Below are 19,173 nucleotides of genomic sequence, written 5' to 3'. Positions count from 1 at the left end.
TGTTAATAATTCAAGTCAGCGCATCTGATTATGAGTCAATGTACCGAGTCATCAGTTCATTAATGGAAAAATGAGTACATGTATTGACAATATGAATCAATGCATCAATAATTCATGTCAATACATCAAATAATGAGTCAATGCATCAATTCATGAGTTTGATTATGAAAAAGAGCAGAAGTATTGAAAATATGAGTCAATGCATCTGTAATTCGAGTCAGTGTATCAATAATTAAAGTCGGTGTACATAATTATGAGTCAATGTACCGAGTCATGAGTTTACTTGTGAAAAATGAGTTGAGGTATTGAAAATATGAGTCAATGCATCAATAATTCGCCAAATCATAAGTCAATGTTTCGATTCTTGTTTCGATTTTTCAAAAAATGAATAGACGTATCGATAATATAAATCAATGCATCTTTAATTAAAATTGGTGCATCAAATCATGAGTCAATGTATCACCTCACGAGTTGATTTTTCGAAAAATGAATCAATACATCAAAAATCTAAGTCAATCTATTGATAATTCGAGTCAATGCACCTATGTATCAATAGATTCATCCACTTACGAATCGATTTATCGAATTATGAATAAATATATGAGATATGTAAGTCATTATTCTGAAAATTTTCAGGTCTGAACTGCATTCACACAATTTTTATCCTCTACAAGCATTAATTACTATCAAACTAACACTGCAGAGGATCGTCACAGAAAATTTTATAATAATTCAAACTTTTTACTGCAAAAATTTGAAAGCTCTTCTGTAATTCCCTCACAACATTTTGTCTCGGTATTATTTGTACCATAACTCATATTTAAATGAAATAATTCATCCTGCTTAAATTCACATATTTACGGTTTTCAGTATTCGTTCTTTTTTTCTACAAAAAAATATATACGTATATATTTTTTGTGCTTATTCCAGCGCTTTAAAATGGTCCAACGAATTTAAGAGAGATCGGATAAAACTTTATTCAACGAGTAAGACACGAAAAATAAATAAATAAAAAAAAATGCATAAATAAAGTGAACAAAATACAGTAAAATGACGAAAAAAAATAAAAAAAAAGAGATGAAAGCTCAAGAACGTAACAGAGACGGGGAATAAAAGTGAAATCACGTAAAAATTCACGTTCTATCTACGACGAGGTACGAACTACTATATGCATCTACATATGTATACATACGTACATAGTTACATAAAAGATGTTATGTGCAGAAAAGCTCTAGTTTGAGAAATCGAATCTACTAGTATTCGTCTCATGTGAAATCGATTCTTTTTTTCATTCTCTATTCAAATATTTTTGATTATTTTAACTGAAAATTTTTTACCCTGCACTTTTCTATCGCTCAATAGTGTAATCATTGGAAAAGGGTGTTTTCAATATTTACTTATTTCACAAGATATTTTAATATTCCGCCCAACGATATTTTATTGGAAATTTTTGAATTCAAGAAATATTAATCTGTCGCAGTAGAAAGTAAACGAAATTTATTTTTTTTTATTCTTCTTTGGTGACAGGCTAAAAAAATATGGAGAACGATTTCATTGGATATTTGTCGACTGCATTTCCAATATTTACATGAGATTGTTTGCTGTGTCTACTATAGTCGTTCTCCCTATTGGTGGATCTAATAGAAGGATATGTAGATAAATAAACGGATAAAATTAAGACTAGTAGAAAAAAATAGATGCATGGATAAGCAAACTAGATGTGCTTAGAAAATCTATGATTTTTCGAAAATGTTTTACAGGGAGAAAGAATTTCAGTCTAATTTACGATGGTAACATGGTAATTTTTCATATTGACCATTGCAACGGCGACCTCTATCTTTAAATTCATTAGATAAAAAAAAAAATAAGGGCTGGGCCTTGACTTGGTCACCCAGAGATTCAAGTGCTAGAGTTCGTTACACAGCATACTGACGTTCATTTTTTTCTGTTAGTCATTAATTTTTTTTTTGCACTAGAATTTTTATTTTTTTTTTTATAAAATTGATTGGAAATTATTTTGTCACTTGACAATTAAAAAAAATATCGAAATTATAGACATCTTAATGATAATATACAGAAAATTTAAATTATTTACAAATTTTAAAAAATTTAAATTTTCGCGGGAAATTTTAAACATTTAAATTTTCGCGGGCAATTTTAATATTTTAAATTTGAGCTGACACTAGAAAAATTTACTTATGGCCTAAATGGAGAAAAACGTCCAGTTAAATTTGCGATGTTATCATGGTAAGTTTTCATATTGACCATTGGCAGCAGTGACCTCTATCTTTAAAATCATAATTTTGATGATGACGCACTGTAACTTTATTTACGAAATAACACTAGCTACAAATAACACAAAGTCCTAAGCTCTTTATTATAAATTACGATGGTCACATGGTAGAATTTAATAATTCGATGCAATAGGAATTTTAAATAAAAGTATAAAATAATAATCGGTATGACGGGTGTCGGGCTCGAACACGGGACCCTCCGAACTCGAGTTGACCGACGCCTGGAACCACCCGGGCACAGAAATGCTCGCAAGTATATGGAGTGTTAGGACCCATATAAACGAGATAAACAAACAGCCATAAGTCACGAGAACGCCTCTTACGGTGGACGCGGTTACTATTTTAAAATTACGATGTAACGTCGTTATTTTTATAACTTACGTCGTATTACAACAGAGGCTGCGCTGTAATATTTATTTTATTAAAAAGTAAATAGAAATATTAAATATACGAATAAATATAGTTTTTGCATTGTAATTTTTTTTGTTCTATTTACGATGTCAAGATTGTAATTTTTTAAATAATTCAAAATCCAAAAAGCCTTTGATGAAATCACGATGTTGGGAAGTAAAAAATTTAACCTACATAGAAAATTTTTGAATTTACGGTAATTAAAGTATAGTCCAGGATTCCGATGTTAACATTATAAATATTGTTGGAATTTTTTTTCCGTGCGCTATTAGGCCCTTTTTGAACAGCAAAACAAAAAACTCAAAATTTGAGCCATCAATCGAAAAGTTGTAAAGTTTTTCGGTTGAAAAAAATTCTTGACCCCACTGTGAGCAAAAACTAGACTTTCTATCAATCGATTCGAGTTGGAAATTGTCGAAAAAAATTTTTTAAATTCATTCCGCGGGATAAGACCCACTATAGTTCAGTACAACGATGTTTACATCGTAAAATTTAATGAAATTTTTTTCTCGTGCAGGTTGTTTCATTTTAGCCGAATATTTTTTTTCTTTATTCCCGATACGAAATTCTTTTCAACACACGAGAAAAAATTCTCTGTAAGTTTTAGCTCTTAATTCTAGCCCGAATATCAATCTAACTAATTGTGAAATTTTTCCATTTAAATAGCATATATATGGATATATATGTAAAGAATGCATGACTATTGAATACAGAGTGAATGAAAATGGGTAAATTCAATCCTCACCATGAGAACGGTCTACTAAAATTTTAATTAACGTAAAAGTATTTTTATTTTTAATTCAATTTATTTTAATTTTTATTCCCATCATTCTTTTGTCTAAATATAGAGTACGTAGATTCAATTAATCATACATATTTCCACAAATTTCATTGATTACAAGGAGTTTTTCCATTTTTTAAATTAACTAAAAGGAAATAAAAAATTAAAATACCGCTGTATTAATGTTTCTATAGTAATTTTATTGTAATTGGAAAAAAAAAATAAAAAGAAAAAAAAATAACAATTGAAATAAAAAGGTAATTATAAATTTCCAATTAAAACTAAAAGCGTGTTTTGTTTTATTTAACAATGAAACCGGATACAAGTTTTATTAATTAGCGAATAAATATTTGAGCTTTCGGCGTTGAGAGCTTTTTTTAGATTCGAAGTTTCGCGATACCTCACCGACGGTATTCAATTAAAATTAAAACAATTCAAATTCTGCCAGAGCTTTCGAGCTTTTAAAGCTCTGTGTCATATTTCAACTTTTAGAGCTTTTGCACTTTAATGGCAACTTCTCAGTGAAGATGTCCCAGCGATGTGGAGCTTTAATAACTTTAGCTCAAAAGCTTACTGAGCTTACGGTAGATAGTCTACGCTAAAGCTCAAGCCATGGCAAGCACACGATCTTTCCAAAAGCCCCACAACATCAAATGAAAGCTTTTGGGACGAGCGTGCCTTCATCAACGACCTCCAGAGCTTCCACATGAGAGCTTGCAAGCTCCGAGCTCGTTCTCACGGCGGAAAGCTTCGTGAGCTGGAGACTTCTTCCATTAGGCGAGAAATAGAATTTGTCATCTAAAAAAATGCCCAAGACGACGCACAGCTTTATTAGATTCAGGTCAAAAGCTCACGCGCGTGCAAGCGGCCCACGCAAAGTCATTGCAAGTACGCGAACTTTCTGAAACCTAGATCACAACATCAAACGAAAGCTCTTAGAGTAAAGCTGCTTTCACTGACGACTCAGAGCCTACGCAATAAAGCTCGCAAGCTCTGAGCTTATAACCATCGACAAGAGCTTCTTAAAAATTTAAGCCACCTTCCGTTTTCCAAGAAACAAAAAAATTTCTTATGAAAATCCGTTGAATGGTGATTGAGCTTTTAGTACTAATTGGAGCTTTTCACCTTGTAAGATTAATACCAAATGGTTATTATTACAAGTTGTGTAGTAAAGCGAAAGCTGAAAGACGGTAAAAATATCTGCAGATAAAAATACAAAGTTTGTTTTAAAAGTTTGAAAGCTCTTGGAAAAGAACAGTTGGATAATAGAGGTTGACTGGAGCAAAAAATAACGGTATGAGAGACGAGGTGTGACATAGTATGCCATATAGTATTATAGCATTTCGAAGCAGTTGTAAGTGACCACAATGGTATAGTATAGTCGATAGACTGTACTAAAATCGACACGGACAGTTGCGTTTAACGGAAATGTCCCCGTGGTCGGTGACCACATACTCACGATCACACGAGAGCTTTTTTACTCTATACCTCTATTCCCATTCGTATTATTTTTTATTGGTCACGCATATTGCTTTGTTTGACATAACGTTCAATAAAAACAATACATTACTATTATTATAGTCATGTTAAAAGCTCGTAAAAAGCACGCGGATCAAAATGGACTAAAGCTCAGTTGACCATAAAATTATTCGGGCACGCACGTGAAAGGTTCAGACCGGCAATTTATATATTACCGTCAAGTGAGTGAGCTTGCGAGTGAGCTTGCGAGCATAAAAGTTTCACTGCTGCTAAAAGCTTAATATTGCCGCAAAATTGTATGGCTTTTCTGGCCGAGGAAACAATCACTTGTGAGTTTTATTTCCCCAGTGAAAGCTTTGGATCAGCTTGCAAGCTTGCAAGCTCGTGTTCAGTTTTCAGTGGAACCGTTATCTTCTGGCAGTTGACAGTCGCCGAAATTCCTGTTTCGTTGCGAGACACATAAGCTGGTAAAAAGCTCGAGGATTGTAAGCTCTGAAAAGATGAGTTTTTCGAAGTGCCAGAGCTTTAGGTACGGATACTTTCAGTGAGCTTGCAAGCTCGGATAGTTAGCGAGATGGTTCAATTTGTATCAAAATTTATTGAACACTTGGTGTAAATGATTGTGCGGATAAATGATTACATTTATTAGCTTGTTTATACAATTTATTTGCAAAATTTATTGACAAAGGCCGCGTTCAAATTTAAATGGCCAATTAAAACGATTCCCTTTGACTTTAGTGTTCACTGGCCTGGGTCATGTGTATATTTATTCCTGTTTTACCTCTATCGGCGGTTAAACAAAAAGCTCTTTTTGTTGTACAAACAAGACATGATAGCTGACTAAACGCTGAGCTTTTTTTATAAAACTTCAAAAACTTTCAGTATTTTCCATCCTTCTGCCAATAGAGCAATCAAAATTTCAATCATTTCTGAGCTTGTCGGAACAAACTTCGGGCAAGCTTTCCAACTTTGGGAAATATCACATCGTTTAATGAGAAGTTATGTACTACCAGCTGATTTAATGAACAAATTTATAAAATTAGTGAGCTTTTTGGTGGTGCTGTAAAGAAGAAAAATTTTTGGCAAAGGCAAGCAGCGACAATTTGTGGTAGTAGTACACGACGGTAGATAAAAAGCGAGCAAACCATCTGACATATCTGTTGTATGTTTTTATTAGTGTACTGGAGCTTTTTCAGTTGTGGTTTTGTTCTGTTTTTGTCAAAAGTTAGAACGAAAAAAAGCTCAACAGCGCACAACAGGGGGCAAAGTGTAGACAGTTTTGCCACCCCCTGTATATTGTTACTTGCGCCTTTGACCGTTTTGTGGCAAAACGTTTGGCAAAGCTTGGAGCTTTTTATTGCGTGTTTCGTAACGGTTCACTTGAATCACAAATTCTATCGTGTTTTTACTTAAAAATAAAAGCAAATACTATTTTAGAGAATATTATTTTTATGATAAAAAATAAACATGAATACAAAGCTTCTCTTCAAAAGCTTTGAATCAATACTTCAGAAATCAAAATAAACATACGTCTCGATTTAAATAAAGTTTTATAAATTAAACGAATGTGTGTTTTTTATTTAAGTTACAAAATCAGTTCTGAGTGAGATTTTATCGGTCATGCTAACCAACGCTTTAGTCAGGGGGCACTATTGTCGCAACTATACTATATATATACAATTAATCGGTCGCCTAGTGGCTGATTCCTGTGGTTTTAGTTAGTCACAAATATACATATGTGCATGTGTACATACTACCGAGGAATGTACAATGTATTGGTCAACTTAGTCGAGTATTGGGAAGTTCGCTAGTGATAGTTGCAGTAATAGTAGCGGCAGGAGCAGTAGTAGTCGTAGTAGAAGCAATAGTGGTGCCGTTGGACGATAGAGAAGCTAGTGGTGGTTTGCTCTCTAGAATAGTTTAATTACTCGTGCGATTGCCCGCGGGAGCTTGCGGACGTTGGCTTAGCTGATGTTAGGGAGTTGTTTGACGGGTTTGTCGGTGGGGTTTGTCCGGGAGGTTTTGTGAACGGGCGATGCTCGCTCGAGGGTTTGGAAAACCAGTCAAGGGGTAGGGACGCGGGAACCAGCGCAGGGTGGTAGTGGTTGATGAAGAGGGAGGGAAGGGTTTGAGGATAAGGGTGAGGGAGAGACGGGAGTAGTTAAAGGGGTTGTGTGCACTAGCCGTAGTATACAGAAGTAGGGGTAGTTGTTGTTGGGTTATGCAATAGAAGGCGGGACTCCTGACGCGACCTAACAACCCAACGGGAATGTTTTGCCGCCACGTTATCCGGTATCACCTTGTCGATGACTAAAGTAAATTTTGTATCTACTTTCTTTGTTATTACACCTTTAAGCTTGGTTACTATTTTTTAATGAGGTGACGGCACCAATTAGTGGTTTATGGAAATTAAATCCAAGCAATACTCTGAATAATTTGGGACATTATAAATAGATGGTGTAATTTGATGGCTGTCGTTTGTTCAATGATGATTAATTAATTTGAAGACTAATCCATTTGAGGAAGACAATTTTTTTAATCGAATGAACGGTTTTTGGAAGACGTCATGTCCGATATGATGAAATTAAAATTTGAATTCCAAGAAAAGTTGTCAAGATTCGTTGATAAGGTCAAGGACCACTTTTATAGGAAATTAAATTTCCTACAAAAAAGGACTCATTGCTTTTTAACGAAAAATCAATCCTTAATCCATAAAAGTTATTTAAATAAATTCAATATGTTTTTTAGAAAATTAAGAATTCTAGTGACTTATTTAAAATTGAAATTCCAAGAAAAGTTGTAGAGATTCATTGATAAGGTCAAGGACCATTTTTATAGGAAATTAAATTTCCTAAAAAAAAGAACTCATTGCTTTTTAACGTAAAATCAATCCTTAATCCATAAAAGTTATTCAACTAAAATGAATGTAAATTTTTTAGAAAATAGAGAAATCTTATATTGACTTTATCTAAAATTGAAATTCCAAGAAAAGTTGTAGAGATTCATTGATAAGGTCAAGGACCATATTTATAAGAAACTGAATTCCTCGCAAAAAAGTATTCTATACATTTCTCCCTAAAATCAATACTTAACCTTCAAAACAAATATTAAAAAAATAACTACATAAAATGATTGAACTTCTTTGAACCCTATCAATTTACATCACGATAAAAGTTGTCGTTACAGAAAATTGGAAAGAACTTGATGTGTAGTAGCGAATTCAATTTCCTCTCGGAAGTATCCTTCTTAAGGAATTATTCCAACCTCATATTTAATTTCTAAAAATCATTCAAGCAGAATAAAACTTTAAATTTAATTATCTTGTTCCAAAAAACATGAAACTTATCTTGATATATCTATTTTTTTCTATATAGAATCTATTCCTTTCCAATCGAATTCATATAAAAGTGTCAAGAAGTGGTTTCATATATAACAGTAACTACTACGACTTCAAACTCCTTCAAATGACGTCAGGCTTCCATATAAATATATATATATCTATCTTTGAAGAGTTGAAAGCTATTTCCGATATGACACTTTATTGCTAGAAGCACTAAATATATTTTTCTATCTCCGGTTATTTCCTTACTCAGTTTTATTGAGTCAACTGAAATTAAGTTAAAAATAAAAAATTCAATTATTAGTTAGATAACTTCATCACAGTTGTCTTTTAAAAAAACAATTAAAAATAAACAAATTAGTTAAAAGAGCATATCAGCGTAAGGCAAATGACATGAGTAGAGTTTTGAATTGAGGATTCTCGTGTGCATACAATAGACAAAGTTTAAACACATCAAGTTCCATCTCTGTAACGCCAAACAGTCTAGCAATACAATGAGTAAGCGTAAGTGAACTTCTAGAGCAAGAGAGTTTTAGGAGAGTAATCGAGTCTTAGAGAAAGAGGAATTGAAGGAGGGAAGAGAGAGAGGGGAAGAGAGGAAGTAAAGAGAGAGAGAGCTCTTGTCCTACTTGTTCATCTCAGTATCTCGTCTATGTCTTGTGTTTCATGTATCAGTAGTTCGAAAACCCTCTGAGGAATCTCACTACAACGAAACTCTAGTAAAGGTAACCTTAAACTTTGTGTGTAACTTTGCATACTTGCTATTAACTGCTCGACTAACTCAAGAATTTCGATGTCTCTCTCTCTCTCTCTTTTCCTATTTTGTACACTTTATTATTCATCGTTAGATAAATTGACTAGATTGTTAGTTATATATGTATATCTTATGTATGAAAAAGGTCCTTGGCTTGGAGGCATTTCCATAAATTTTGCTGCAATTTAAATTAAGACGAATCTAAATTAGATTGGACTATTTTAAACAAATTAATTTTGTTGATTAAACATTGGGCGGATGAATAAATGTATAGAATACTTTTTCGTAAAAAATTTTGTTTCCTATAAGATTGGCTCTTGACCTTATTAATAAAATCTTGTTACTTTTCTTAGAATTCAAATTTAACGATAAATCAAAATTAGATTGTGCTTTTTTTTCGAAAAAATGTATTTTTATTTTATTTAAATAACTTTTACAGCTTAAGGGCGCATTCTACATTAAAATGCAAAGAAACCTTTTTTACAGAAAATTCAATTTTCTAAAAGATTGGTCCTTGACCTTATCAATGAATTCTAGTAACTTTTCTTGGAAATCAAATTTGAAGAGAAATCAAATTAGGTCGTATTTTTTTCAAAAAAATTTCATTTTTGTTTAATTTTAATAACTTTTACAGCTTAAGGGTGCGTTCTACGTTAGAATGCAATGAGACCTTTTTTATAGAAAATTAAATTTCCTACAAGATTGGTTCTTGACCTTATTAATGAATTCTTGTAACTTTTCTTGGAAATCAAATTTGAAGATAAATCAAAATTAGGTCGTATTTTTTTCAAAAGAATTTGATTTTTGTTTAATTTTAATAACTTTTACAGCTTAAGGGTGCGTTCTACGTTAGAATGCAATGAGACCTTTTTTATAGAAAATTAAATTTCCTACAAGATTGGTCCTTGACCTTATTAATGAATTCTTGTAACTTTTCTTGGAAATCAAATTTCAAGATAAATCAAAATTAGGTCGTATTTTTTTTCAAAAAAAATTGATTTTTGATTAGTTTTAATAACTTTTACAGCTTAAGGGTGCGTTTTACTTTAAAATGCAAAGAGACCTTTTTTATAGGAAATTAAATTTCCTACAAGATTGGTCCTTGACCTTATCAATGAATTCTTGTAACTTTTCTTGGAATTCAAATTCTAAGATAATCAAAATTAGATTGTGCAATTTTTAAAACATATATAATTATTTTATTCAAGTATTTTTTTACAGATTAAGGACACGTTTTACATTAAAATGCAATAAAACCTTTTTTATAGGAAATTTTATAGGAAATCTACAAAACGATCTTTATCAAGATTTACCAATCTCCATAACTTATACCTTAATTTTAATTTAAAAACAAGTAGAAAATGATTATCGAAGTAAAAAAAAAAAAGATTTAAACAGGTATTTTAATTAAAATACGTAGCATGTCTTTTGTTGTGTACTCAGTATGTTAATATTATTGAGGAACTTTGATAACCCAAAAAGAATGTTGGAATGTAATCGCGTTGTCGCATGTGAATCAGTAATTGAAATAAGTTGACTAAGTCCTTGAGCCTCATCACTATTATTTAACATTTTGTTTATTTTTATCGTATGACGCATTAATTAGATTGTAAGATAAAGATATGTGCACACATAGATTTAATAAATTAAAAAACTTGCCTATAAACACTGTCATCATAAAATAATAAAATTCTTAGCGGTTGATTAATACTGCGTTTTTTGACTTCATGGGCTGGTTCGATATGAACACCATGTACGACCTGGAACAAAAAATATATATATCATATAAACATATATTTATGCGTTAATATTTTTTTTTCTAAATTTACATAAATAAAGAATATCCATAATTTTTCAAAAATATCATTTTTATTTATTATAAGGCTGCGTATTTATAAAAGTCTTTTTTTTCAGTCACAAGAGTGTCGTAGATTTTAAAAGAGATAAAAAAAACAGAGCAAAAAGATAAATTTACAAAGACAACGAAGCTTAAGACTTACTGCTGAGCTTTGTAGCTTTTTTTCATCGTATTCTATTTTTAAAATATACATATGAATTTATATATATGTATATATATTATAAAAAGCTCGTTTTTTTTCTTTAGAATATTTCATCTACGTCACAATCAAATGAAAAAAAATTCTGACAAAGGAATTGGATTTTTATTTTATTTTATTCGTATACTTTTATTATACTAAACATTAAATTATACTTTTATTATAATAACCACAATGATAATAAATATAATAGAGAATATATTTTATTTAAGTTTAGCCATTAAAATAAATACTAAAATTTTTTTAATTAAAACGAATGCAATTTTTGTTAAAAATATCGTATCAACGATTGAAAAAATTAATTTCAAAGCATGATGTAAACTTTGCAACAGCGAAAATGAAAATTTTTCAAATAGTTTGTTCAAAAATAAGTCTGCAGTATTAAAACTAAAAGTAATAATCCAAAGTAAACAAAAATTATGGTTTTTACGACCCGTAACTTTGAAGGTGAATTTTCGACATAAAAATAAGTGAGTGAATCTTGAAGTAGAGTCTTCAAGCTTCAAAATGACATTTTTTAGAAGTTCCTACGACAATTTGAACCCAAGTTACAGCCGTTTTAATTTTTGTTGTTTTCCGAAGCCGAAGGCTAGTGCGGCAAACTGAAATTAATTACCTCGTAACTTTGCCGGATTTCGACTCACATTAAAACAACAAAATTTACATTAAACCAGAGAATATAAGCTTTAAATTGACACTCTTTGAATGTCGATAGTGCAATTCCTACCCGAGTTACGGACATTTGAATCTTGATAATTTTATTTTAATTAAAAATCACCGAGTAAATTATTTTGTCGATTGTAAATAAAAGTAAGAACGTAAATTCAGGAAGGAAATTCATGGAAATGTCGATCGTCATTTGTTGGTACGTCGTTTTAAAAGAAAAATAAGAAAAACTAAGGACGTACAGACAGACAATGCGAAGATATAGTAGTTAGAATTCAAAGTGAGACGGTAAATACGAGAGGGTTTAAAAAAATAAAGGCTCATGGAAAGAGGAAAAAGGAGAGAGAGATTGAAAGGCCACAGAAACTATTTTCCGATAACGACCGACACTTGCCTACCGGCGGGGTACATTTGTTCCAGACTTGCGCCCTGATTGCATCGGGGGTTCGTGCTCTGCTTTTTTTACTCCCGGATGCATATTTCACACTGTTGACAGATTTATTGCAGACACGGTTACCCGGTTGTACCAGCTTCTTCCGTTACATTATTTCTGTTTCTGTTTTTTTCGCTAGAAATGCATTTATTTTATTTTATTTTTTTAACCAAATACTCGAAGCTGATAGAAATTATTGAATATACGCGACTAAAATACTAAAACTAACTTGTACCTAATAATTCATTTCCGTTAACTCAGTAATTATTTAAGATAATTATTCCTTGTTGGTACTCGTTCCAACGGAAATTTAACTCTCCACAACTTTGGTCCTTACAAAAGTTGCGGTAAATCTGCCGGTTTACAAGTTACGGCCATGTAGTCATTTTTCAAGATTTCGCATAATTTGTAAACTATCAAATTTATCGTAAATTTTGTAAGGACCAAATTTGTAGAGAATTGAATTTCCGTTAAAAAAAGTACCAATGATGTATAATTATTTCAAATAATTACTGAATAATCCCCAAAAATCCAATCGGCCGCCATTTTGTTTCGGTAATTACAAATGGCTGTATATTGTAACTGCCGTGAACATAAATAACAAGCTGTCTAGTGGTCTTCGAGGGTCAAATTGATGAAAATAATATAAAAAAAAGTTGCACAAGAAGTGTCGGTGCGTCATCTAGTCGATTACAGAAGACAAGCGAAGGTGGCAGGTGGTTCTAATTGGATTTATCGAATTCCCGGGGGCTAATGTGTGTAGGGGGCGGTAGTGATAGTTATGGTGGCACAAGGTCGATACGGGTGTCAGTATCCCGAGGTGGTAATTAAGCCCCTGTACTAGCACTAGTATCACTTGTAGTAATGTCAGTAGTTGTAGTAGTCTGAGAAGATGGCGAGGGTTGTGATGAAGGAGGACCCGGAGGGATGGAATGGAATGAGGCGAAATACCATGCGGTTGTGTCTAAGGCACTTGGATCGAGGTGCCAATGGATGATAACGTGATAATCTAGATAGAGACAAGTTTCGAATAAAATATTTTTCCTTCGTAAATGTAATGATTGTTAAATTTATCTCACAGAACTAAATATTGTCATTAAGGATGGCCGATATTGAAAAAAAAAAAGTCGATATCGTAACATCGATAGTTTTAGTTTGTTATTATCGAGTATCGATATATCGTGTCCAAAAAATATCGATAGAAAACATCGATATTTTAGAAAAAAAACATCGATAATTGAAATATCGACAGATATCTCCTATTCCTAATCGAAAGAAAACATCGATATTGTAACATCGATAGTTTTAGTTTGTTATTATCGAGTATCGATATATCGTGTCCAAAAAATATCGATAGAAAACATCGATATTTTTGAAAAAAAACATCGATAGTTGAAATATCTCCCATTTCTAATCGAAAGAAAACATTGATATTGTAACGTCGATAGTTGAAATATCGATAGATATCGCCCATTCCTAATTGTCATTAATTTAAAAATTACTAATTATTTAATTTGAATAAATATAATAAGAGTTTCCATTCAGAAAAAAAAAAAACGGGCAAATTGTCTGGGAAACCCTCATAAATATGTCTGTTAATTTTATAATCAGAACTACCGTCTAGACCACAAAAGGTTCGAGGTTCGATCCCAACTCATTGCAATTTTTTTTTCTTTTCATTTTCTACTGCCGATACCCGCATGGAAAAGCTATATATATTGTTAAAAATATATAAAAATATATATGGTGAATATGTGATAAATATATGGCGGCAAAAATATATATATTTATGAATATATGTTTTTTACACTCTCTAAATATGAATTAGTGGAAATTTCATTAATTACTTTAGTGAAGCAGTATTCACTTCGTAATCAGTACATTTAAATAACAAATTAGTGAATTCTCACTAATAAATTTAGTACTATAATTTTCACTAGCAAATTAGTGATTTTCACTACTGGACTAGCGATATTCTCATAATTTCTACAAGTGCAACTGTTATTCACTTCTTAATTTATGAATTTCACAATTTCACTAGTAACTTTAACTAGCAAATAATTAAATATTTTACTAGATATAAATATAATTAATAATTATGGTGCTATTTTTAAAAATTTTAATAAAAAACTTTCAAAATAAAAAAAAATAGAAGTACAGAACAATAATATATTTATATGAAGAGTACGTCAATCATAACATCACGGATTTTTTATTTCTTCATTAGTTATTGTTTGGTATCATAACGAATATACTATTTACACTCACACGATCACATGCGTAGGCCAGCGCAGTGGATAGCATCAAAGACTTTGAATCGGAAGGATGCAGGTTCGAGCCCAGCAGTCACCGGGATTTTTTCATCAATCAAAATCATGTATACTTCCTCTAAGTAATGATTCTAATACATTAATCACATTTCGGATCTAATTACAAATGTCTTATATTTTTTTTCGCAATATAATATTTTTTTTCACCGATTAAATCAGTGGATTCCCATATTCACTTTTCAATTTAGTGGATTCTCATATTCACTTATCAAATCAGTGAATTCCAATATTCACATGTTCATTTAGTGAATATTCACTAATTCTGCGTGGTACAATTGTAGCATTGACAATTAGTGAATATTCACTTGAAATTAGTGAAAAATCACTAATTCATATTTAGAGAGTATTATCATATATTAATACGGCAAAAATGTAAATATTATTTTATATATTGTGCAATATATCACATTATAATCATATATTTTAAAGTAGATTTTTTCACATGTGAAATTTTTTCATGCGGGTAATATTCCTTTCTATCCTAATGGCACTCAAATGAATAACCGACACTACCGAAGCGAGCTCGATTCCTACATGACACTCCGCAGGCCAGGGTTCGAATCCTGGCTTGGGCGCCACTCTAACGATCGGGAGATCTAATAAATTCGGTTTGAGATTTTTCCAGCCGCACTTAGATTGCACTATTGCGGGCAAATAAGGCAGAGTGTAGAGTAAAGTAATGAGCTGGCTTCAGCCGCATATAAAAGAGGGACAGAATAGTAAGTTAGGATTCAAAAGTAGAAACTGACAAACTGTACAGTGCCATCGTAATTTGCTTAATATTAATGTTGTCATGTTTGTGAAAATGTCAAACTAGGAATGTAATACGTCATATATTATAGCTATTAAGCCAACCAATATCCTCGTCTATATATGTGGATGTGTATGTCTACAGATTATCGGTTCCAACTACTCAAAGACTATTACTACATCTCTCTTTCTCTCTCTCTCTCTCTCTTGATATATATATTTGTATGGAGAGAGATAATGGATATATGTACATACATATGAAGATATGTATGCTTAGTAGTATTGCTTTGATATTGGGGTAGGGTTGTCGGTTGATAACCGGCTTACTCAAGGATTGGAGGTGATGCGCAAATCAATAATCAATTACAAGATATCTAAGCAATTTGACACTTACATCAACCTGTATGTAGTGGGTTGCAGTGTACACTAGGGTGATTCAAAAAATAACAAATTGTCTTTTTCTCGGAAACAGGTTCAAGTTTGATTTAGTTAAAAAAAGACGCCTGTAAAAATTAGAGCTCTTAATATTAATAATAGGAGGTTCCTCATCGCACTTTTCTATTTTCCATAAGAATAATATGGAAAAAATTCTTTTTACGTCTTCTGATTTTTATAAGTAGCTAACGATGCGGCATAGGAATAATTGGCAGGCATATATTTGTAGGGAATTGAATGCTCTACAAAAAAAGTTTCTTATCATTTTTTGATAAATCTATTTGTTCAAAAGTTATTTGAGGTTGAAGTCGAATTCAAATTAAATTTTGAGATCTTTTTACTTTTCCGGTGAAACTATCAGACCTATGACAAAATATCATCGGACTTTTTTGGGGGCAATTTTATTCCCTAGAAGTTATTTCCAATAAAGTTTTTTCGAATTCCGCATTGTTTTCTAGTTATTTTAATTTTAATGTCAAGCTCTTAAAATCGATCAGAAGACTATTTTTTTTATGAGCCTGACATTAAAATTAAAATAACTAGAAACCAATGCGGAATTCGAAAAAACTTTATTCGAAGTAACTTCTAGGGAATAAAATTGTCTACAAAAAAGGTCTAATAATATTTTGTAATAGGTCTGATAGTTTCGCCGGAAAAGTAAAAAGATCTCAAAATTTAATATGAATTCGACTTCAACCTCAAATAACTTTTGAACAAATAGATTTATCAAAAAATGATAAGATACTTTTTTTGTAGAGCATTCAATTACCTACACAAATATGCCTGCCAATTATTCCTATGACGCATCGTTAGCTACTTATAAAAATCAGAAGACGAAAAAAAATTTTTTTCCATGTTATTCTTATGGAAAATATAAAAGTGCGATGGAACTTCTTAATGTTAATACTAAGAGCTCTAATTTTCCCAAGCGTCTTTTTTTATCTTATTGAAACTTTTGAACCCGTTTTCGAGAAAAAAAAAAATTTGTTATTTTTTGAATCACCGTAGTGTACAGCCTCGGTAGAGACTTCAAATGTGCCTTTAATTGCCTTTAACAAAATAGACGAAAGGGAGCTGGCGTTTTCATTAAATTCGTCATTTTTCGTTCCTGCATTTTCCTAACGCCCTGCCGACTTTTGCGACTCAGATCGTCTTACTATACTGTACTATGCCTGTGTTGAGAATGCGAACAAGCCACAACAATGACCAGGAAAACCCTAGAAAACCTGGCCGAGACAGACCCCCCCCCTGTGGCGACTTCTCGAAGCAGGGACCTGGAACATGCTAAAAAAATCCTGTTCCCGCTGGGGTTTGAACCCAAGTTCTCTATGTCTAAGGTGTCAAAGACTCTCTCGTACGTGGGGCATTAGATTGCTGTCTACACCGTTCCGGTCTATATATATATTTGTATATATATGCCATAAAAAAAGAAATAGTCTATTCTACATATCAAAATATTTTTTATTATTATTTTTATTGCCGATTTTTTTCCGTTACATAAATTTTTTATATATTTTTTAAAGATTATACTTTAACAGCAACCATAGCAATTCATATAAATATATAGCGGTTATAAATTATAGGCTATCTAGATAAAATTTGAATAAAAAAAAGTTATTTTACTCATAAAAAAACAATTTATGTCATTATATATTTGCGATGTTTTGAGAGAGCAAAAGCTCAGTAATGATTGCGATGAAAGTAGAGTGAGACGAAGAGGGGGAAGGGAGAACAGCTTGAGGGGGTTCATGTGTACACGACAGTAGAGAGTATAAAGGAAACTGAAGACAGAAGTGAGTGTGTGAGCGAATGAGCGAGCAAGTAAGTGAGTGAGTGAGTCTAGTGACGATCAAAGCTTTCACGTGGTCACGCGCGCCGCCTAAGAGAAGGCTTTAGCAGTATACCGAGAGCTTGCCGCAGCTGGAGCTTTGGTAGCTCAAGTGTATAACGGCCCGTAGGTGTAAATATGCAAGCACTGTACACAAACGTAAAAGCACTTTCGAGCGTAAATTTTATAAACGTGAAAAAATCATTTTAATCATCAAGTTTTTTGCTTTCATGACTTTTTTTTAGTCATTAGAGTTAGGGAGTGAGTCACTGAATGAGTAGTTTATGAAAACGCTGAGATTAAATTGCTTGAAAGAGGGAATTATTGATAAAACGCGGGATTCAGTGCACTGCCACTCGATTTCAAAAAATAATTATAATTAAAATCTCTGTAACTCGAGTAAGAAATGCGATGTCGAACTTTGAAGAGTGGCAATTTAAAGCTTAAAGTCTCTAGTTTTATGGAAAATTTGTTGCTTTAACGTGAGTCAAAATCCGGCAAAGTTACGGGGTAATTAATTTTAGTTTGCCGCACTAGCCTTCGGCTTTGGAAAACAACAAAAATTAAAACGGCTGTAACTTGGGTTTAAATTATCGTAGGAACTTTTAAAAAACGTCATTTTACAGCTTAAAGACTCTATTTTAAGATTTACTTCGTTATTTTTATGTCGAAATTTCATTTCTAAAGTTATAGGCTGTAAAAAAAAGAAAGTAAATTAACCCATAATTTTTAGTGGCCTTTCAATGTTTCTCTCACTGTCTTTTTTCCTCTTTTCATGAGCCTTTATTTTTTTAAACCCTCTTGTATTTACCGTGTCACTTTGAATTCTAACTACTACATCTTCGCATTGTCTGTCTGTACGTCCTTAGTTTTTCTTTTTTTCTCTTAAAACGACGTACAAACAAATGACGATCGACATTTCCATGAATTTCCTTCCTGAATTTACGTTCTTACTTTTATTTACAATCGACAAATAATTTACTCGGTGATTTTTAATTAAAATAAAATTATCAAGATTCAAATGTCCGTAACTCGGGTAGGAATTGCACTATCGACATTCAAAGAGTGTCAATTTAAAGCTTATATTCTCTGGTTTAATGTAAATTTTGTTGCTTTAATGTGAGTCAAAATCCGGCAAAGTTACGAGGTAATTAATTTCAGTTTGCCGCACTAGCCTTCGGCTTCGGAAAACAACAAAAATTAAAACGGCTGTAACTTGGGTTCAAATTGTCGTATGAACTTCTAAAAAATGTCATTTTGAAGCTTAAAGACTCTACTTTAAGATTAATTCAGTTATTTTTATGCCAAAAATCCGCCTTCAAAGTTACAGGTCGTAAAAAAGAGAAGTAAATGAACCCATAATTTTTTGCTCACTCGGGACTGTAACCTCTGGTTTTAAAATCACTCGTGACTACATCAAAGTCTCAGATGTTTCTGAAATGTTTGTCTCAAGTTATTAAAAAATTTGTTAAAGAAGAATTTAAGAGACGTTTTCAAATAAAAAAAAAATAAAAAATTTTGAGTGCACTCTTCAAGTTAGTAGCCTTCTTAAAAGTCTGCTCGAGACATATATATATCTATATAGTTAGTGAGTACAGTGACCGATGACCAATGA

At 32.0% G+C, this 19,173-nt stretch overlaps 1 protein-coding gene across 2 annotated transcripts in view; it reads right to left on the bottom strand.

Moving 5' to 3' along the window:
* LOC130675149 (leishmanolysin-like peptidase) overlaps positions 1 to 19,173 on the bottom strand; it is a 130,481-nt gene that overhangs the window by 60,059 nt on the left and 51,249 nt on the right. For both annotated transcript variants that reach the window (XM_057480668.1, XM_057480669.1), the window contains exon 2: positions 10,719 to 10,819. In XM_057480668.1, coding sequence (XP_057336651.1) covers positions 10,719 to 10,819 — 101 coding nt within the window. The remainder of the gene's footprint in view (positions 1 to 10,718; positions 10,820 to 19,173) is intronic.

This window comes from Microplitis mediator, chromosome 9, assembly GCF_029852145.1.
Source record: "Microplitis mediator isolate UGA2020A chromosome 9, iyMicMedi2.1, whole genome shotgun sequence".
Lineage (NCBI taxonomy): Eukaryota > Metazoa > Arthropoda > Insecta > Hymenoptera > Braconidae > Microplitis > Microplitis mediator.
The sequence above is the reverse complement of the archived record's forward strand: the minus strand, read 5'-3'. Positions and strand labels throughout refer to the sequence as shown.